The following is a 22,577-nucleotide window of genomic DNA, read 5'->3' as shown; positions in this document are numbered from 1 at the left end:
TTCTAGTTCTTGTCATGCCTGCCGAGATCTTCGGTAGGAATCGAAATTTTAGATAAACTCTCGCCCAAAAGTCTGGCGTGAATTGAATATATGATGGTGGGCCCCAAGTCTGCGCACCTAACAATTTGAGTTAAGATTTAACATGAATTTCTTCTTATTTCACAAAATCTTTTGGTTAATAGTGTTCCTTATATTATTAAGAGTAAGTGTACCAAATTTCTCATTAAAAAATGAAAGAAAATATAAATTTTCTTGAAAAACCTTTGGGCAGTCATTTTCAGATTGAAAAAAAAAATGGTACCCCATGTCTGCGCACTCATTCACTTTGCACACGATTCGGGGATTTTGATGACAAAGGCTGCATTTTGAGGCCGTCACATGAAATGCCCTGAATTCATTATTTTTCCACCGTTTTGAGTCGGATTTTTTTATGAATACCTGTCTATGTAATGCATGTGTAAAGTTCGTGCTCGTTGCGTATCTTCTTTTACTAGAATCGCGCAGATACGCGGGTGCGCAGACTTGGGAGACCGCGCAGACATGGGGGAACTGACCATACGAGGTCTGAAATCGTAGCAGATGGAGATTTACATGTAATATAGCCGCCATATTTAGCTCACGACGATGGAAATAGTTTTGAGTTTTCGCAAGTCGTTTGCTTCCTAATTGTTCACTTTTTATAAACAAAAATTAATTCATGTTATACCCAGACTTCTAAAGATCCCATATAACATCAGATCTTTTGATTTATTTTTGTAAATGAATTAAAATTCAGCGTTAATCTGACAGTACTCACCGAAAATCTTTCAAGGACATAACCTTCTTCTGCCCAGGACCAAAATCCAGTTAAAACCAATTAGGGCAAAACCAATTGAAACCAGTTGGCCAACTGGTTTCAATAGGGAAATTGGAACAACTGGTTCCAATTGAAAACCAGTTGCCAATTGGTTCCAGTTAAAAACCAATTGAAAACCAGTTGCCAATTGGTTCCAGTTAAAACCAATTGGGCAACTGGAACCAGTTGGCAATTGTTGTCAATTGGTTCCAGTTGTTCCAATTTCCCTATTAAAACCAATTGAATCCAATTGGAGGCAACTGGTTTCAATTGGTTCCAGTTGAAACCAATTGGAGGCAACTGGTTTCAACTGGAACCAGTTGAAACCAATTGGTTTCCAACTGGATCCAATTGGAACTTCCAGTTGGAACGAACTTAATTAGTTACAAATTAATTAGCATTTGCAGTAACTATTTCTCATGCCAACACAGAAGCAGTGTTATATGTCTATTAATACCAATGTAAAGGGCATTGATAAAATACAGACTTTCATGTATATATATTTATATGGAAGATCTTCAAATATATGTACTTTTATTTGATGTAATTTGGTAACAGTTAGTGGTGTACTAATTATCCTTTAATCTGTTTTAATTATAATCTATAACATTTATGAACATGGTTTTCACTGCTAAGTATTCTAAATACTAATCTTTAAAAAGTGTGGTACTTGAAATTGTAAAGAATTAAATAGATACATTGTTAATGATGATTAATCTCATAAAACATTAATCTGTGCACACTGGCAAATAATATGCAAATTAACTGGTTTCAATTGGATCCAGTTGGGTAACTGGAAAATTTCCAATTGGAAACCAATTGGAAATAATTTCCAGTTACCCAACTGGTTCCAATTAGAATTCATTTCCAGTTACCCATCTTTCCAGTTAGAAGTCATCTCAGTTACCCAATTGGTACCAGTTAGGATTTCCAGTTACACAACTGAATGGTTCAAGTTAGGATTTCCAGTTACCCAACTGGTTCCAGTTAGAAATCATTTCCAGTTGGAAGTCATTTCCAGTTACCCAACTGGTTCCAGTTAGGATTTCCAGTTGCCCAACTGGTTCCAGTTGGGATTTCCAGTTACTCAACTGGTTCCAGTAAGAAATCATTTCCAATTGGAAGTCATTTCCAGTTACCCAACTGGTTCCAGTTGGGATTTCCAGTTACTCAACTGGTTCCAATTAGAAATCATTTCCAGTTGGAAGTCATTTCCAGTTACCCAACTGGTTCCAGTTAGGATTTCCAGTTGCCCAACTGGTTCCAGTTAGAAATCATTTCCAATTGGAAGTCATTTCCAGTTACCCAACTGGTTCCAGTTAGGATTTCCAGTTGCCCAACTGGTTCCAGTTGGGATTTCCAGTTACTCAACTGGTTCCAGTAAGAAATCATTTCCAATTGGAAGTCATTTCCAGTTACCCAACTGGTTCCAGTTAGGATTTCCAGTTGCCCAACTGGTTCCAGTTGGGATTTCCAGTTACTCAACTGGTTCCAGTTAGAAATCATTCCCAATTGGAAGTCATTTCCAGTTACCCAACTGGTTCCAGTTAGGATTTCCAGTTGCCCAACTGGTTTCAATTGGTTTCAACTGGAAATTGTTAAATTCCAGTTAAAACCAATTGAAACCAGTTGAAACCAATTGAAACCAATTGAAACCAGTTGGAAATCCAACTGGTTTCAATTGGATTTTGGTCCTGGGTGTGCGGGTGACGTCACCTTTTAGATAGGGGTCAAATTATGACGTACGAATTTCAATAGAAAAATACATTATTCATGAGGTAATGTCCAATCAAATCACAGTATCTTGCGAGTACGCAAACAAAAAATAAATGATTCATTAGCAATATGCAAATGGGGGCTTAGGATTCGGTTCAAATGTCTCCCAGGAGGTGTGGCCGAAAGTGGTAAAAAATACGCTTATCACCATGGAGCTTCTATGGAGTATCTGTACGTTATATGCAAATGTTATTTAAATTAGGCTTTTCCGCGGGTGCTACCTTTCCGTCTATACGTATTTATTAGTCTATGATGCATACCTATGGAACGTACTTGCAGCTAGCCCGGCGGCACGGGCGCCGGGTGCGCTATAGCGCAGAGGCGATGGTCGGACAGCGCTCTGCGGCCGCTTTTCACCAAATTGCGGCGAACGGAACGGCGTAATGGAAAGTATGTGAAGCCTTGGAGCGGATTCCTTTCTTCTTTTTTCTCGATAAGAAGAAAATGCTATGCCTTGGAGCGGCTTTCTTTGTTCTTTTTCTCAATAAGACAAAAATGCTATGCCTTGGAACGGAAATTTGAGTGTAAAAATGGGGGTCCCCTCCGCGGCACATACCCACTATGCATCATATACTGATCGAGTGCCCCCCCCCCCCCGGGCAGCAGGCAAAGGGGGTATAATTTGTTGTTGGTGTGACCTCTCTTAAATTACCATATGCATGGGAACGTTTGGTGATTTTCCCTTTTCTGATAACACAGTCTTCCCCCATATCCTTTCTGTGTTTCAACGCCTTACGAAAATTTTGATGAGCCGAGTCTCTCTCTGCAGGGATACGATCTGGGTCAACATATACTGTCTTATAGTCTGCATGTCTTCTAAGTTTCCTTGTCTTAGATAGTATTACTGACCTTTGAACATCTAATTCCAAGCAGCAATTGAGGTTTGGATTTGATCGAAGCAAATCCTTTGAACTTGCAAAGTTAAAGGTGTTGTGATAAATTAATTATCAATCGTGACCAGTTTTTGGTTGTAAAGCAAATTTCATAAATACTAGTAATTAAATTGAACTTGAATGCATATGGGTGAACATGAGTATTAATTTTTAGTGCAGTAGTTTGACTTAATCATGTGGGTGCTCAGCAATGTGTTCATGAGAGTCAGGAGAATAGGGATGAGATAGTGGAGAGATCAGTGGGTGCATGAGATATATGGCCCTCTACGTTTGTTTCTTTTCATTCCTCATGAAAAGGAAAGCAAGACTTGAAAAATGTCGGTGCCCACTGTGAAAAAAAGAAGAATTGTATCAAAAACTGATGATGATCAAAGTAGTAGTTCATCACCGAAGAGAGACTCTAAAAAGCCAGTACTTATCAAAGTCAAAAGGGTACGTATTCTGTATTGTAACACAATTCACTGATGCAGATGAGCTCCGTCGGCGGCGAAATTCGTCTCGACTCAATAAAGCTCGATAACTTCGACCGAGGAGATGGCTTTGCGTGCGATTTATCTTGCACGCAATTGAACAGGTGATAACACGTTTCTGTGATAATCCTCTGAGTAAATTGATTTGTCTGGAAGCGTTTTGGCAAATAAAGATAATTTCATTTACTGTAATAAATCCGCAAACTGTTTAAGCTTTCCATTGGCAATCAAAGGCATAGAATATTAAATGAATCTGTGAGTAGGGTGTCTGAAGCCACACTGAAAAGTGTCGGCATAAAACGGGCTGATTTAGGGGAAAATGTGGCACATTTTTTCGGGGAAGTTCAGGCTACTAGAAAAATGTGAAAGAGAAAATTCAGGGGCTTCTTTTGACAGTAAGGACAAGTTTATATGATCATTTTAAATAAGGATTTAGGCCTAGAGATAAATTGCAAACCCTTATTTTTGTGTGTGTTGAGATTGCCATTTCCCCATGCGTTTTCTATGGGAAAATGAAATTTCTGGTTTGCACAATTTTTTTCACTTTGTCGCAAGTTTTCATTGTGATCTGGTTTCCAAATTTTTATAAAAATCATACCATCAGATAGAGCATAAAAAATCCTATTGAGTATTGGACTCTTTATGGACAAGTTTTTGGCATTAATAATAAATTTATAACAGCTCTCGGAAGCTAAAAATTTGGATTTGTGTGTGTCCATTTTTTAACTACACAGTCTATGGCAGAGAAATGCTGAAAATTGACCTAATTTCATTCTTCTAGGCCTAGATCTATTCTATATCAGGCCAAGTAAAAAAAGAAAGTTGATCGTCCTCGTGTGCATCTATTTTGGCCGCCGCATGAAATTTTTTACTTATTTCAAAAATTGGCTAAAAAATATAAAAAAGTGATGTTTCTCGTCCGCGCCCGCTTCCCTTTTTTGATTGCCGCATCAATTTTCTTGATATTTACTATTAAGCGAAAAAAAAAAAAAAAAAATGGGCGAGTGATTTGCTCTCATGTGCTCTGGGATCTATCTCGCAACTTCCTAAAACAATTGCAAAGTCTGATATCGCCGTATCTGCGATAAAGAAAACAATTTCTGATTTGTTTGTTTTTTTATTGATAATTTTGAAGATTCAATCATGAATTAGCGAGAAAATAAAGTTTGCAAACCCAGAAAAATCACAGATTTCTTCATTTTAGTGCATTTTCGGGGACCCCGCTTCCTGAATCTGAAATAATCCGTTGTGTGCTTTGGAAATATGGCGCAGATAAATCATTGTTAATGATGTAATTTGTATTTCAGCGGGGGTTATGTTGGCACTCGACAGGTGAATGAACTTTGCTAGTTTTCTTGTATGGAGAAATCTGTATTAAAAATAGACAATTCCTGTATCTGTATTCTGTAAACGGATGATCCTCATTTACAGACCGGTACCCCCTTAGACTTGAAAGTCTAATTGTTTCATGAAGCTGTCTTTGCCAGGAAGGCCCGAGATCAGGGAAAACATCCTGACTAAATTATGACACCTATGAATAACGCTGTCATAATTTTTTTCTGTCATGACGCAGTTAAATTGCAGTACCATCACATGGATACATATACACCAAGAGGAGGCGGTGTAGCTCAGTGGTTTAGAGTGCCTGTTTCGGATAAAATCATAGATCTCAACGTGATGGGCTCAAGTCCCGCTCAGGCTGAAACACACCTAACAAAAAACAACGGATACTAGAGGGTTGCAGTACTAGGAAAATGTTGGTCCTGTGTAGAGGAGAGTCACAACTTATGCATATTAAAATCAGTACACTTTTCATCAAAGAGTAGGAAGTTCACCCAGTATATTGCAAATGTCAGCCCCGGCAAACCTCAATAGTACTATAATACACCAAAGGAGCATTAGCAGAAACAAGTGTTTTGAACCCCTTTTTAAATGTCTCTTCATCTTTAATATATTTCTGTCCAATTTCTTGTAAATATGATGATTTTAAATACGTGGGAGAGTTGATCATTCATGGCTATTTAGATTTCAAGAAGTTATTATTATCTGGATATTTCACATGTTTAAGAAAGGTGCTGATAGACTGAAATCGAACACAGATCACTGATACTAGGGATGATTTTTCAAATGGGAGAGAGTCCATACTGTGTTAATACCAAATACCAGGGTCCCGTAACACAAAGGTTAGCAATTAATCGTACGATTGATTGTACATTGTAGTCAATGCAATCAATCGTAGAAAATTGTTCTACGATCATTGCTAAGCTTTGTGTTACAGGCCCCAGAAGGCGAAGATGATCCCAATCATGTCTCTTCTCCCTTTACTGCTTTCCTTAGGAGCACTCTCCATACGATGAAGAGAAGGAAGTAGGTGCCCGAGACATGGAGAAAGATCTTCAGCTTCACAATGAGACGTCAATGAAGCTGAGGAGTTTGATGGCTGATATCCATGCCCACAAATCTCAGGAGCCATCCGGAACTATGAAGGTAGTAATTAATGAAGATGATGTACATGTAATGTAATGAAGACAATCCTTAAAGTATAATTTGCCCAATACTGTGTGTGTCTGTCTGTCTATAGATCTGTCTGTCTGGCATGTTATGTTTAATGTGCTTCACTCCGTAATCAGCCACCATGGTCCTGTAACACAAGGTTAGCAACTAATCATACACTTGATTTCTATGATTAATTCTACATTGTAGTCAATCCAATCAATCGTATAACAGTGATCTACAATGATTGCTAACCTTTGTGTTCAGGGTCCCAGAATCACTTTGGATTTTCGCTTATTTGTCTATTCCATGACTTTTAACCTGTAGAGTATTGTTTTGTTGTTATTTTTATTATTAGAAGTAGTAGTAGTAGTAGTTGAAGTAGCAGTATTAGCAGTAGTACTAGTAGTATTGTTATTATTATTGTTATTATTGTAGGTGTACTATTGATTTGATATGAGGGATGTAAAAGACTATAAAAAGAGTTTGTTCTTCTAATTCAGACTTTTAGGATTGAAAGATTTCATTTTGAATATTTGAATGATATTTGTTCACTTAAAGCTGTTTGGGCCATCTTGCGAAAAGCACAGTATAAATGATCCTGATGATAATGATAATATGTTACCACATGTGGTTCATTCTAAATATAACAAAATACTGATAGGGAGTTTTAATCTACCTAGATTCGTTATGCTAATAACCTGTAAAATTTGTATTGTTAATTGCCAACTGGTATTTTCCAATCCCACTGTCCATAAGAAAATAATCTCTCAATAATGGAATTCTAAGTCATTGTAGTTTCATATGCTCTTTTATTCACCACCCCACCACCATCCCTTACCCTCTCTCTCTCTCTCTCTCTCTCTCTGCAGGATGCGGAGATGGAAGAGAAGCAGAAGGAAGCCGCCCTCTTGTTTGTAACTATGAAGAAATTGAATCGGATGTCACATCTGAGATGCAAGAAGGCTCGGGACGAGACACAGGGAGCCAAGCAGAAGGTGGACAACTTGCATCTTCAGCTTCAGAATCTTCTCTATGAGGTCATGCATCTACAGAAGGAGATCACAAAGTGTCTGGAGTTCAAGTGAGAATCCAATTTTATAAGAATAATTGAAACCCTATTAGAGCTGCATTATTTTCATCTTACAGCTCATGATAGGGGGATGCGCAAGACTTGAAACCTGAAATAACAGGAGGCATGTTCCTGAAATGGGTGAAAAAATATCTATTTTTTGGTTGTTTTTTTCTTGTTTTTGTCTCACCTGCATAGCAGAGTGAGACTATAGGCGCCGCTTTTCCGACGGCGGCGGCGACGGCGGCGGCGGCGGCGGCGGCGACGGCGGCGGCGGCGGCGGCGTCAACACCAAATCTTAACCTGAGGTTAAGTTTTTGAAATGACAGCATAACTTAATATATATATGGACCTAGTTCATGAAACTTGGCCATAAGGTTAATCAAGTATTACTGAACATCCTGCATGAGTTTCACGTCACATGACCAAGGTCAATGGTCATTTAGGGTCAATGAACTTAGACCATGTTGGGGGAATCAACATCAAAATCTTAACCTAAGGTTAATTTTTTGAAATGTCATCATAACTTAGAAAATATATGGACCTAGTTCATGAAACTTATACATAAGGTTAATCAAGTATCACTGAACATCCTGCATGAGTTTCACGTCACATGACCAAGGTCAATGGTCATTTAGGGTCAATGAACTTTGGCCGAATTGGGGGTATCTGTAGATTTACCATCATAACTTTAAAAGTTTATGGATCTGATTCATGAAACTTGGACATAATAGTAATCAAGTATTACTGAACATCCTGTGCAAGTTTCAGGTCACATGATCAAGGTCAAAGGTCATTTAGGGTCAATGAACTTTGGTCAAATTGGGGTATTTGTTGAATTACCGCCATAACTTTGAAAGTGTGTTGGTCTAGTTCATAAAACTTGGACATAAGAGTAATCAAGTATCACTGAACATCCTTTGCGCATTTTAGGTCACATGACCAAGGTCAAAGGTCAATGAACTTTGGCTTAATGGGGGTATCTGTTGAATTACCATCATAACTTGGAAAGTTGATGGATCTTTCTCTTGAAACTTGGACATAAGAGTAATCAAGTATCACTGAACATCCTGTACGAGTTTCAGGTCACATGATCAAGGTCAAAGGTCATGTAAGGTCAATGAACTTTGGCCACGTTGGGGGTATTTGTTGAATTACCATCATATCTCTATAAGTGTATGGGTCTAGTTCATAAAACGTAGAAATAAGAGTAACCAAGTATCACTGAACATCTTGTGCGAGTTATAGTAGTTTTCAAAATCAGCACTGCTGCTATATTGAATCGCGTGATGCAGGTGAGACGGCCAGAGGCATTCATCTTGTTTTCATTTGATACTACTTGTAGCAACTTTGGGTTATGTTTTGTCTTTATCTCCATACTGATTTCTTTGTCAGAGCACTGTTAGTATATAAAATTGATCTTGATTTTGAATTCACAGTCTGCATGTGTGTGAATTGGTTTTTACAGACGTGTATTAATCAGATCTGATTATTTACACATTGGACTGACCTTCAAGTTACCATCCAAAAGACGTGACCAGGGCTTGGACCTTGAACCTCTGCATCAATTTGTAGCTTCCCCACATAGCTTGGATTACAGGTGCACGCCACAGCACCCTGTTGTGATCTCGTTCTTGATCTCAAGAATTTTAGTCTAGATCTTGATGTTGAGCTTATCTGATGCAGATCTCAGACTTTCTAATCACAATATTGACTTGCAAATCTGGATCTCATATTGAATTGTGGTTTTGTCCTTATCTCAGGGACTCTCTGGTCTTGATTCCAGTGCTGTAGAGGAGAATCTGTGACCAATCATTTTTGAGGTCCTACCAAAACTTGGCTGGATCTTTGATAAATTATAATTTACTTTGCATTTATTTGATACAGATCCAAGGATGAAGATATTGAGTTAGTAGATGTGGAAACCTTCTTCAAGGAAGCTCCTCCTAGTATATCTAAACCATCAACCACCAAACATGATGAACACAAGCTGCAATTAGCCAGGCTTGACTGGGAATTAGAACAAAGGAAAAGGTGAGGCAGTGCCTATATGTATGGTAACCAGCACCTATGTGCATGGTAATTTTTACTGTAAAGTAAAAAGGTGTATTTTGCACATAGCCACAATGGCCCGTATTCTAAACTTTTGAGAGCAACTTGGGCAACAAATACCTAACAGTACACATCCAATTTATTAACTCATATGATGCCAAAATTGTTTTGGAATGATGACTGAAGTATTTTAAAGTATTTTTCTTCATTATGAAAGCAAAAGGAAACAAAATAGTAAATATAAGAAATATACAATATAAACAGATTTTTTTATTTTTAGCTCCCCATAATTCTACCACAGAGTTAGACTGTGGTCTAAGTTAAACCTGACTTAGGAATAAGGGCAAATAAGGTAAAGATGGTCTAACTCTCAACTGGTTTAACACCACAAAGGCTAAACCCACATAGTATACTATAATTGATCAAACCATCACTTGGTCTGATATTCACTTTGGCTAGCCTTCTATTAGTCTAATTTACAGGGACCTGTTGCATAAAAGTTACCATTATGGTAACTTTGTCATCCAATGGTAACTACCATGGTAATGATCAACAGCCAATCAAAATCAAGGATTGCATGTTAGTTACCATTAGAGGGCAGAGTTACCATGATGGTGACTTTTATGCAACGGGCCCTGATTGTGTAATATCTACTTCATCTAGTTCCTTGTTTTCACTTTGTCATACTATATATGATTTCGGATCATAAACAGTTTATTTAATCACATAGATAAAGCGGTATTAGACTAACTCAGTGTTGGGTGATGTCAGTATAGCTTAACTGGAAGTTTAGACTTCATCAAAATCAAATCTTAACCAGGATTACATTTGTGAAATCTCATATCTATAAAGACCTGTAGGCTGGAATGCTAAAGGCATTGCTCAGTAATAAATCCATTAATATTTTTATTTGTTGGTAATCTGACCTTTACTTTTTTACAGATTGGCAGAACAGTACAAAGCTAGACAGGGAAACCGTGATGGAGTTGCCAAATGTATTCACCAGAAGAAAGATTACCTTGAGAGCCTGCAACCAAGACTAACAAATATTCTTGAGGTAGAATACTAATATTCTACATAGTTTTGCCCTTTAAATTCATCCCCTCTCCTTTGCGCCAAGAGATGTCAAGTTATCATTGAATTAAAAATCAGTATCATAGCTATTGTACAACACATAGAATTGAATTTCAAATCACAAATCAATTATACTTTGTTACGGAAGTGAGATTAGCATTTGGTACTAGTTTTGCTAACAAATTTAATATTGTCAATCATGTCTCCCACTCCCCCCAAAGCATGACTTGTGGTGGTCTCGAGTGTATCAGATGGATATCGCGGAAATTGATAAATTCAGCATGAAATTAAAGATATACACAAGGAAATCCTTGTATTTATCACTTCAGTATTAGATAACATCAGTGAAAGCTGTTTTACCATGTTACTCTGAAATCAAATTGAATCGGGATTTTTATCCAGCTTGTTGGCATGACAGATTCCACCTTAATTTCTTATGAACCCCTATACATGCAAGTAGCAACTAATGATTTGTTTTGCTATTAGGCAGACAGGATCTAACATGGCTTATTCATTGAAATTTAATTATTCTTACATGTGTACACATTCTACTGAAATTTGCTTTCTGTTTTTATTTTGTAGGCTACCATACCAGTTCAGCAGTATTTATCAATGCCTTTCAATGATATCCGATCTCAACACCAGTTAGCCAAGCTTCTTCCCAGGCCACTATACTTCCTCTATGTACAGGCCAATGCATACCATGAAGCTTGTGGTAAGTATTTGAAGGTGGAGATGGGATCTGAGCCCCAGAGCACAAAGACTGTCGTCAGTGATCCCACTATGGTGGCCTGTGCTAGTCACAACCATCCACCTCTTAAACTCTCTGACCTGCATTCAATATCTCACCCACACTAATTTATCCACTGACAAAGAAATTGGTATGAAAATGATATTTTTAATATCTTAAATAAATATCTTTTGCAGGTATTGCAAAGACTGCACCCTGTACTTTCTTAGCTTCCGATGAATATGAAGGAGACAGTATGTAGAAGATGATAATGATTAGTGCTGGCTGGTCATTATTTGATTTCAATGATAGTTGATTACCACCAGCAAAATATTGCTAATAGCACAATACTAAGCCAAGTCTGAAAATCCATCTTCATTATGAGCTGCAATTCCCTGAGAGCAGGGAAGGGAGTAATGAAAGTAAGACTTTGATCGGTGCTTGTCCATGAAAAGTAGGCATTTGGGTACCAACAAAGTTCTGAGTTGGTTTAAAGCAGTACTGAGCAGTATTTGTGGTCAATTAATAGTGATTAACTTTTCATAATCAACAATATATTGGACATATTGTGTACAGTGTTGCTGCAATATATCAACATAGTCATAAAACCATTATCAATTATTTGATATTTGTTTAATATTGCTTCATGATTTCAAGAATAAAGAAATATTGCCAAACACTAGGATTGATGATGATGATGGTAATATCTTCATTAAACCACATTTTTTTCTCCTAATCCAGATGGATCAATGACTCTGAAGATAGAAGGTGATGCAGAGACTGCATCTTCTACCCTCTCAGCTTCTAACGAGGACGAGGAGGACAGTGATTCAGACAACGAAGAATCACTTTCTGAATCCGTAAGTAGAGCTTTTTGTTTTCAGGGCAGAAATTCATCCTATTTCAGTGCTAGTAATGCCAAATGTTTTCAAGTACTGGATTAAAGCCTGAATGCTGGCACTTTCTATTTATTTTCAGATGGTGAAAAACCTCTTGTTTGTACAAAATATTTTATTCAAGTGACTTTCAGGTTCCCTGATCAGTTTCAATTGGTTTACTTGTGCATTTGATGTAAAGTCATGCTCAAAGACTGTGTTAGCAAATGGCATGGAATTCTTTAAAAGTATCTTTTAATATCTGATTTGTGTTAAAAATTATCCAAATGAAATACCTTGTGGTATTCCCTCTCACACTTTCTTTTTACTTTTTAGTATAAGGATTCAGATGATAAGTATCAACTTATCATTATTATTACTAGACTGACAATTGAATGAAAATTAGAAGAGATGTCCTCTCACACTTTCTCTTACTTTCTGGTATAAGGATTCAAATGATAAGTATCAACTTATCATTTATTACTAGACTGACAGTTGAATGAAAATTAGAGCAGATGTCCTCTCACACTTTCTTTTACTTTTTAGAATAAGGATTCAGATGATAAATATCAACTTATCATTATTACTTGAGTGATAGTTGAATGGAAATTTAAAAAATAAGAAATTTAAATTCTCAAACAGAACAAGTGAGTGAATATGATGTAGGAGTAACAAGTCCTTTATGCCTTGGTAGTTACTTGTGCTTGTACCACAGATCTTGCAATGGTGAAGGCATTTAAACAGTGTGCAGTAGCAATTCCATATTGTAATTCTGATATTTGGATTGAAATTATTTTCTAACCGCTTTGTTGGCTCAGTTGGTAGAGCGACCGTCTCTCAACTGGATGGTTGAGAGTTCAAACCCCAGCCACGTCAGACCAAAAGATGTTAAAAGATTGGAGTTGCTGCTACCCTGTTTGGTGTTCAACAATATAAGGGATAGAACAACGTCGATCTGGGGCTGCACAGTGGCTGCCGGGCCTGCGATCAATTAGTCAAGATGAATTTTCGGAGTATTTTTATTTCAGATTTCTATTTCCAACAAGAAAATGTGGATTTTCATTTTTTTTCATTTTCAATTTTCAGAAACGTAGAAGAAAAACAATGGGAGACAAGCTAGAAGAACAAAGACAGAAGATTCTTGCTAAGCATCCCCTGCAGGTTATCATGACTCTTAGATTCAAAGGTAAAACAAGTATTTGGTACTTACTTCATAAATCAGTAAAGCCTGGCTCTTACCTTTGTGTTTTAATCTGCTGCCTAGCGCAGCATACTCCGCAACAAAATATTGGGTTGCAATCACACTTTGGTGTACAAATTCATCAGAGCTCTTAGAGAGTGGCATGCAGTAAAGGTGATAAATTTGATCCATTTGGGTCTGACATGCATTTCCAAAATCTTTGTAATTTGGAAACTGTATATTCGGGGGTTGCAAATTTGATCTTAAAAGCATCATGGAATGTTGTGTCACCAGCTTTTTTGTGTTAACAGATTTATCATAGAGATTTATCATGTAAGGTGGAGCTGAATCAGCCTTAATATACAGTCATGTAAGATCAGAGGGATATACATTATTCCTAACTCTTGACACTTTTCCTGTGTTATTTTAGTTGCCTTTTTGGCTCATCCACTGTTTATATGTACCTGATGTATTATAACATCGCATAGTTGCCTTTCCTCTCCATAAAAGGATCCGCAGGCATTATCTGATAGGATTGTCTGAATCTCAACAATTATATGCGGAATTTTTAAAGAAACTGCTAATCTCCGTCCATACTGGAATACATATGAGCTGATTAGCTTTTGGGGTCAAGAGGTCAAAATGGTCAAGTCCCATAAGTGGAAATAGCTTGTTGCAATAATTCAGGAATTGGAACAAGAACTTTCTACAAAATCTGTTCATTATGTGTGACCTTGCAAGTTGCAACCCTAGTAGATATTGGGAAGAAAAATCTTTCAAAGTCAAAGGTCAATGAAAGCAAATATGCTCTGTGTTATCTTCTGACATTGTCTTGTCTTTCATTCCTCATTATCATTGTTTTTTCTGACTAGGTGGTACTTTCCTGACGCTTACATTCAACTACATGATGGTGCTTCAGATCATTACAGTCAATGTGGAAATCAAGCTTGGTGGTACTGTTCAACAGGTTGCCAACTCAGCCAGGTATTTTACTTACAGGAGAGAAAGAACATCTCCAAACTCGTGTAGACATTATCCGAAATATTTTAAAAGCAGCTGAGCAATTCAATATAGTGATCAACCTTTTTTCAATTCATGTCTGACCCCCATTTTTTCCTCATAACTTCCATTCATAAGCTATTTGAAGCTCTTGTAGATAGTCCATGATCAATTCAGAGCTTGACCATTGACAGTTTGTTTGTTTTTTAGTGGATTTGAAATGAAGATTTCCTCCTAGTGATTGACCCTGTTGATATATGATTTATTTTGTAGTGGTCTCTTATCCCCGTCAAATCTACTGAGTTTGCTGTTCCCTGGGGATGATGGGAAGGAATCGCCCAACGCAACCAATGCCTACCAGCTCAGCAAGATTGGGTACGTATTCCATAAAATATATTACTCAGAAAAAAATGTGTTTTCTTAGGTATCAGTAACAAGACACATTTATCTATTTAGTGAACAACAAAAACAAGTTGGCCTATACATTGACTGTCATGGTTGCATGAGTGTTATTACCCCCCCCCCCCCCCCCTTCGCATGTGGGACATTCTGGTGAATTAAGTGAAATTACTAAATCAGTGATTACCTGATAGTAGATTTCAATTGAATACCAATATTAATATCAAGATTCATAGCCCATCTAAATTGCCACCTGTCACACAAAAACCAGGTAGCAAAGTTAATGTGCATGAGAGGAGGTTTAAAAGGAAATGAAACCTTTTGAACAAGTGGGCTTGTGTGGAAACAGAAAAATCAAAGAAGAAGAACAAAGACAAATTGAGAAAAATCAGACAAATAATGAGATAGTTATGAGCATTTTAATATTGCGATCACTAATGCTATGGGATCCTCCCTTTGGCAATGCGACAAAGATGTGTGATGTCACATGTGAACAACTTTCCCTTTGATGGACTATTATAAAATACCCCCAAAATGTCTTTTTGTTCTTTCTTATGGTGATACAAACTCTTTATCCATAATGTATTCTTTGAAAATCTGTATTACATGCCCTCCTATAGAAAGAATACATGATCTACTGATAGATGTGATAAAAGAGGTAGTTTAAGTGAAATATATAGTAAAGTAATGGGAAAGTTGTTCACAAGTGACATCACACATCTTTATCGCATTGCCAATCAGAGGATCTCCATAGAATTAGTGATCGCAATATATGCTCAAAACTTTTTCATTATTTGTCAGATTTTTCTCAAACTTTCGTTGATCTACTTTTTTTATTTTCTGTTTTCACACAAGCTTTCTTGTACCAAAGGTTTCATGTTCCTTTAATAATTTTGCTAGCAATTTTTTTTGTTTGTTGAAGAATTGAATAAATATCAGTGGGGCGTCTGCTTTCATTGGAAATTCGACACCATGTGGATATATACTGTATGTATCACACATGGTAAAACCATGGTAGATTGAGATTTATGACTAGCAGACTTTATGTAATGCCACTTGTAAATGCCTTATGGTAAAGTCAATATCTCACTTCCCCTGGCCTTACCCTTGCCTGGGCTAATAAGGCTTGGTCGAAGATTTCTCGCTGGGACACAGAGTTGCTTTCTCCTAAAGACGTCTCTGTTGTAGGTATTTCCAATGATTTTTACAAAGTCTGGGGTCAGCCATTAAAATCCATTCCCCATGAAAAGCTGATGCATCACTGACTTTTAATTCCCCTTTTCTGTCTCGTATTTGCTTGAATTAGACACAAACTTTCTTGTAAAAATCTTAAATCTTTTAATTGTTTTGTTTTTCCAGCATGAATGACCTTGCTTCATACGTCGGTCAGATTGGTCATCCTTACTGTTGGGCTCAGTGGTTTGGTGGATTAGACTTCTTATCAGATGGTGATAGTAACACAGTCAAGGCATCAGCCCGTGTCAGTAACAGTCATATGGAGTCAACAGTCAAGGCCTTGAAGGCCAGGGTTAAGGCTAGACTAGATCTGAATCGGCAGCTTGTCAGTCTAGGTGAGATTTTGCAATGGATCATATTTTTCAGGCTATTAGAGGAAAAAATTGTGTACACAAGACTTGCTTTAAATGACATCCTTGAATCATCAATGAAAATGAGCAGGAGATAAACTTTTGCTGTGTTATGATGGCTGCAAACTAAAGTGGACATGTTTGTATTTAGGTCGCCCATCCATTTATCATCATGTCCAGCCTGCCAGGGTGTTTACATTTTAGCATTTTAAATGACATCCTTGAATCATCAATGAAAATGAGCAGGAGATAAACTTTTGCTGTGTTATGATGGCTGCAAACTAAAGTGGACATGTTTTTATATTTAGGTCGCCCATCCATTTATCAACATGTCCAGCCTGCCAGGGTGTTTACATTTTAGCAACTACTTGAAAAATGCTTTAATGATCACCTTCTGGTAAAAATATGAATGTATGCATATAGGAAAGAAGATGATCTGATTAGTTCACCAGGTGTCGAGGTCAGAGGTCGATGTATACCTGAAAATGGCTTTCTCATAGATTAGATTGTGTGATGATTCCGGTACACCAAACGTACTCCAAAGAAAAATTCTCCTGTGACACCTGCATATAGAGTGATATTTTATCTCTTGATTCATTGATCTTTATTTCTTCTCATACTTCTGTCTTTCCACCACCTTCTTTGGAGCAGAAGCGAAAACAATAGCAGTTCCTGCCGCCTCTATTAACTTATTCCCAACCAAGATCTGTTCATCCCTCAAATCCTGGACCACCATAACTGCTGAAGACTTCCAGGTAATGTGCACATTTGCTCTTCAGCGGCCATACGGCAAGTTGAAAACAGCGGTTTATTCACATTTATTCAAGCCACCTATCTGTAGCTACTATGAAAAATGTTAAAACAGCTGTTTTCGACTCGCTGTACGGCCACCGTAGAGCTAATGTGACTGAGGTATTATTAGATACACATTTTTATGATGATGGGGAATAGAGTCCTGTTTTGGACTGGACATTTGTAAATCTACCCTTTGTATGGGGAAGGTTCACTCATCACACAGGTGATTTGTATGTTTGATTGCACATTATGATCATTGTGATTATCAGAAATCCGCTTTACACTCGATCACTAACGTATTTGTTATATGGCACAGGGTACGATTAGATCACACAGTTGATTTGTTTGTTGGATTGTGCTTAATGGTCAATCAATTCAATTGTAAAAATCTGCGTTCCAGTATCTTACAAGGTCAATCAAAGGCCTCGGCCCATGGCAGAAAGAGTTCCAATGAGCTTCAACTAAAATAATCAAGTGCAAGTCATTTGTCAACTAATCAGAATCCTGCATATTAGAGTTACAATTTTATTTTTTGTCTTTCTGAGGTCAGTCCCGGATGATGTCGCTTACAGGTGGTAAGTTTTACATTGGTGAATTAAGATACAATGCCATGATGCATGCACTTGTACATGTAGACAAGTGTATATTTATATTTTGTATAAATTATTTTTAATCTTTTTTTTAATGCAGATGATACCGTTTTTGAGAGGACACCCTTCTGCTGACAGATTGGATGGCTCTCATACAATCTATCAAGCCATGATGGAGCGAAGATCAGGTAAATGTAGTATAATATAGGCTATACATGTTTCATCTTCAACCACCCGGTCAGATATCTAGGTGGGCTATCTTTATGTGGGATAAACCTTTTTGGCTGATGTTTCATTTTATCTGGCACATCGTCCACTTCTTCCTATTGCTGAAAGCTGTCTGTATCTGGCGCTTGTGGTCCTTTAATTGTTATGCTCAATAATATGTTATTCTTGGGGTGTAAACTTCTGGTTGTGAACACTTGCTTGCTTCACTTGTGCTGTACGGCAAAGATATCACTTATGTACTGTTATAATCTTGCAAATGATAAAGGTATTTTACAATAACATTTCATTTGATAAATAGGATTTTTTTCTGTGAAGCGGACCAATGCTAGGACAGGGATGCCAAAATATCCCTGGATGGTGACCGTTACTGGGATTCACTGCCTTCTGAGTATGGTGCCCCCTTTAACCATTTCCATTTTGTGATTTGTATTCCCCTTTTTTACATCCAGCCAAACTTCAGGTTTTGATACTACTCGGCTTAGACTACCCTAACCAGCCCCCTCATTTTATTCTCAACCTCCAATGGCAAGGGCAACGTAACTCAAACAATGATCTTCACATCAGGGTAAGAATCATCAGTTTAATTTATTCAGTAATAACACAAATGTTGGTGTTTGATCGCATGCTTGAGTTTTGCGTTTGATTGTACATTGTATTCAGTGCAAGCAATAGTAAAAGAATGTTCTACGATGATTGCTAAGCTTTGTGTTACGGGCCCCTGGTTGGAGCAATACTCCTTTGTAGGTTACAAGAGATGGGTTCTTAAAGTGATATTTTGATGCTCAAAAATGAAAAATTGCATGAAATGGGAGTTTTCTAATTATGTATTGAATGATTTCAATTTTGGTGGTGTTGGAAACACAACTCAGATTGCCTTCTCCGGATCAAAAAACTAATATGAGCTCTTAAGAATAATCCATATCACATTTTAGATAGAAAAAACACCTTGAGAGACCTTTCCAAGTCCCAGATTCATTTCATTGAGGTGATATAAAAGTTATCCCAACACCACCACTAAAAGGTCAGCACTTGAAATCAACCACTGAAGGAGTGAACATGATGGAAAAGGCAAGATTTAAGGAAAGGGATAACGTCACAACTGGTTGATTGAGCTTAATGTTTGTGCCCTTGAGACAGCAGTTGATCAACTCTTCAGTTACAATTCCATTTCAATCACTAACCATTCCTTAACTCTAAAAAGGAGAGGGAACGGAAACTGTGTCCTTTTGACATTCTTTGTGACAAATCTGTAACGCAAGAAATAATTTGACTGAGTTAGATTCACCTGTACATACAAAAGTTTACAGTAATACTTTGTTCTTGTGTATCTTGAGCAGGACATGGAAGCAGAGTTGAACATCCACTACGGAGAGTTAATCGGCAAGAAGACGGTCAATTATCTGATTACCAACCAGCTCCAGAGGGTTCTCATGTGTCTTGATGTGTACCTTGAGACGCAGCAAGGACGGAGAAGGGACCAACAGGGTGCGGGCAGTACCGAGGGACCATCAGAGTTTGTCATGGAGAAGATGTACACAAGAGTTACAAGGTGAGCTTGTTAAAGGGAGAGTAGGGGAGTGGTGATTCCATGAACCGGGTGCATTGGTAAGTCAGTGTGTCAATTGTCTATTACCAGGCATACTAAAAGCCCCCAGTTGCAAATTTCAATAAAAAAACAGCACACAAACCACAGTGGTCTATACTGAAGGCTGGAGCAATTGTCCCAGCAGCAAATACTGGGTCTTTATTCTGGGAAAGGTGCAAAGATATTTTGAACTTTTAATTCTTTTATGTCATTTAGGAACACAATTAAATAGGTCAACTCCAAATAGTCACTCTCCGTGTGATATCAACATTTCAGTTTCAAATTGCAGCAATATTGACAGAATTGGATTGCAGTTTTAGAGATAGATATAGACATCAAGTCTGTTTGGTATGGTGTTTCGGCCTAACTTCTGGGTTATAGTGCACTTGTGGCCATTATTAATAATTATTGTACATGTATGTAATTGTTGCATGAAGTTTTGTTTTTTCCTGGAAAACATTGCTTACATGTAATTTTTTCTTTTCTTTCAGGGGAAGGAATCGATCCAAACCATTCAAGTACAACTCTCTGCAAGGATACTTTATGCAACGTTTATAAGACAACATTCTAGTCTAGTTGTGTTATCTTAAAGTGGTTAAAAACCAGCTGTCTACAATCCAAACCATTTCTTGTTTTTCCAATTATCTTTAGCTCTTGGAGCTAGTCATGAATTACATCGACTTGGAAAAAAAAATTGTGGTGGTGGTGGTTATTTTTTACCCGATTGCTTTGGATTTGTGAATGCTTGTAAGCAAGCAAGCAGAGGACCGAAGGCTGAAGGTCCTCTCAGAAGGACCTGATGAGGATAAATGCTTTACCAAGGGGCACTGTGAAACCAATTGGGGATCATACCAGTAATACCACAGTTCAAACCCCTTGCTTTACTGACTGGGCCATGATGTCTCTATTGTTATCAAGTTTCTTTTTTTTTTTGTGTAATAGGTAAAAGTAAGCCGATTAGTACTATAGTAAAGCACTGGTAGTAACTTGTTATTCAAATTTTGAATTGGGTTTTGTTCGTGCAAATGAAATTAGCCCAATATGCCTCACACTTGCAGCAATTGCCCTTGCCCAATGCATTACATCCTCAAGATAATCCTCATACTCTCTACTTCATTTGCTTCCTCCAAAATAGAAAACCCATACAGAGGCATTGTTTAACATCCATTTGACTTTTTAAAAAAATATCGAGTTGTAAGACCGATTGTTGCCTGTTTCTCCGATATATTGTATACGAAGCCCTGAATTTAGTGCTTTAAATAAGTGAAAATGTAAAAATGACTGCAAACACCATTGCAGTTTCAGGAGAGAGAAATTCAATAAGTTTCATTGAGACATCTTGAATCCGATGTTTTTTCTTCTCCGAGATATTTTTTTATGAACAAAACTTAATACAGAGCTGCCAACCTGAACAAAACTTAATACAGAGCTGCCAACCTGAACAACAACATTTCAGTAATTTCAAAGCTGAAAATCAATATTTCCAAAGAAGTGCCGTAGAATAAAGAAAATTTAAACTTCAGAAATCAGTATTTTTTCTAATTTTTCATTGCTAAATAATGAAAATCAGTACTACTTGGCAGCTCTGTAATGTTCAATTTTTGATATACTCAGCCCCCCCCCCCCACCACTTCACAGACATAAACGCCTGTTAATATCATAAATGGGATCGGAGTTTGGATCACAGAAATAATCAACATTATCCAGACTTTGTGGAATCATTGTCACCTTTTCTGTGAATCCGTCATTCTGATTATGAATTTTACCATGTGTAGATATTTTCATTTATTGACTTCATTGAGATAATCTTTGTCTTGACATATACACAAATCATGAGGCATAGCCACTGTAATGTTTTGTTTTTCATCTTTATTGAACATTAGTTTGTTCACAAGTACATAATTTACATTTGTAAATACATGTATCACGTTATGTACATTCAAGTCTCAAAAGGGTTTGCAATAAAATAAAACCAAAATGAAGTCTTTAAACATCATCTTGCATTGTTTTCAAATTTTTGAGATAAGTGTGAAGATATTTCATAAGGAAATAGAGAGCTTTATTGAGATATTTTGTTGTCATTTCTTGTGATAAATATGGAATATAGCAGAGAGATAATGAAAGAGAGAGGGGTTGTCACAAAGTGAGATGTGTAATTTTCCTTTAATGAAAGTTTCAGTGAACACTCAAACATGCCCAGTTGAAACAAAAGATTACTCTTGTTTTACTTGTTACATAACCTGGGCCTTGTAACACAATGCTTTATGAACTGTTTGCTTTTCATGGTTGTTTGCACAAAACTTCTAATGTAAAAAATCATTGAAATTGGTCAAATGATCAATCAATAATCATAGGAATTTTTTTTTACACAAGAAATCAATTTTTGTACCAGATTTTTTCATTTACAATCGTTAGGAATGCTATAAAGAATATTTAGACAAAAAATAGCAATCTAGGAGCTTTATTTAGTACATAGTAATAGCAAAAAGTATGATTTCATGAATTAGCATAATTCATATAAGATTTTAGTGAAATTTCACCTATGCAATCACGTAAATTACATCATTGTCTATCATCATGCAAAGTTTCGCCATGATGGCGTGATAGCGGCAGAGATCTTAAGTGACAAGAACCAAAGTACCCCAAGACTATTAGGGTGAACATAGCATGAATATGCTTATGGCCTACATAGTTGGCTCAATACCAAGACTCGTCCTAAAATGTTCAGTTTGGTGCTGTGCCGAAGTAAAAAATCTGCCCAACACTAAACTTGAAATAACCCTTTGTTTCATATATAACCCTAAAGTATCCACACCAATGGGGGTATCTATAATAATTCAACCTACTCTACAAAGATTCTCGGCCATTTCGTCAACAGTCATCTGAACCGTCACACAGAAACAGTGCAAACCAATTTCAGAGAAGATCGACTTCCATGTCCTCAC

General features: G+C 37.1%; 1 protein-coding gene across 1 annotated transcript; it reads left to right on the top strand.

The window, feature by feature from the left end:
* Positions 1-3,693: 3,693 nt before the first annotated feature.
* Positions 3,694-21,623, top strand: LOC129254623 (THO complex subunit 5 homolog A-like). The gene is made up of 16 exons (XM_054893127.2): positions 3,694-3,936; positions 6,312-6,461; positions 7,340-7,551; positions 9,427-9,573; positions 10,534-10,648; positions 11,248-11,380; positions 12,137-12,255; positions 13,357-13,456; positions 14,323-14,434; positions 14,723-14,824; positions 16,208-16,419; positions 17,086-17,189; positions 17,920-18,007; positions 18,497-18,612; positions 19,385-19,596; positions 20,124-21,623. Exons 1-16 carry the CDS (start codon positions 3,820-3,822, stop codon positions 20,188-20,190), a joined length of 2,106 nt encoding a protein of 701 aa, XP_054749102.2. The 5' UTR covers positions 3,694-3,819; the 3' UTR covers positions 20,191-21,623.
* The last annotated feature ends 954 nt before the right edge of the window (positions 21,624-22,577 follow it).

This window comes from Lytechinus pictus, chromosome 2 (genome assembly GCF_037042905.1).
Source record: "Lytechinus pictus isolate F3 Inbred chromosome 2, Lp3.0, whole genome shotgun sequence".
Classification (NCBI taxonomy): domain Eukaryota; kingdom Metazoa; phylum Echinodermata; class Echinoidea; order Temnopleuroida; family Toxopneustidae; genus Lytechinus; species Lytechinus pictus.
This window is presented reverse-complemented; position numbering and strand designations above follow the sequence as displayed.

Coding starts and splice junctions, on each gene's coding strand:
- LOC129254623 (XM_054893127.2), top strand. CDS start 3,820: ATGTCGGTGCCCACTGTGAAAAAAAGAAGAATTGTATCAAAAACTGAT. Junction 17,190..17,919: donor TAACTGCTGAAGACTTCCAG/GTAATGTGCACA, acceptor TTTTTAATGCAG/ATGATACCGTTTTTGAGAGG. Junction 18,008..18,496: donor CATGATGGAGCGAAGATCAG/GTAAATGTAGTA, acceptor TTTTACATCCAG/CCAAACTTCAGGTTTTGATA.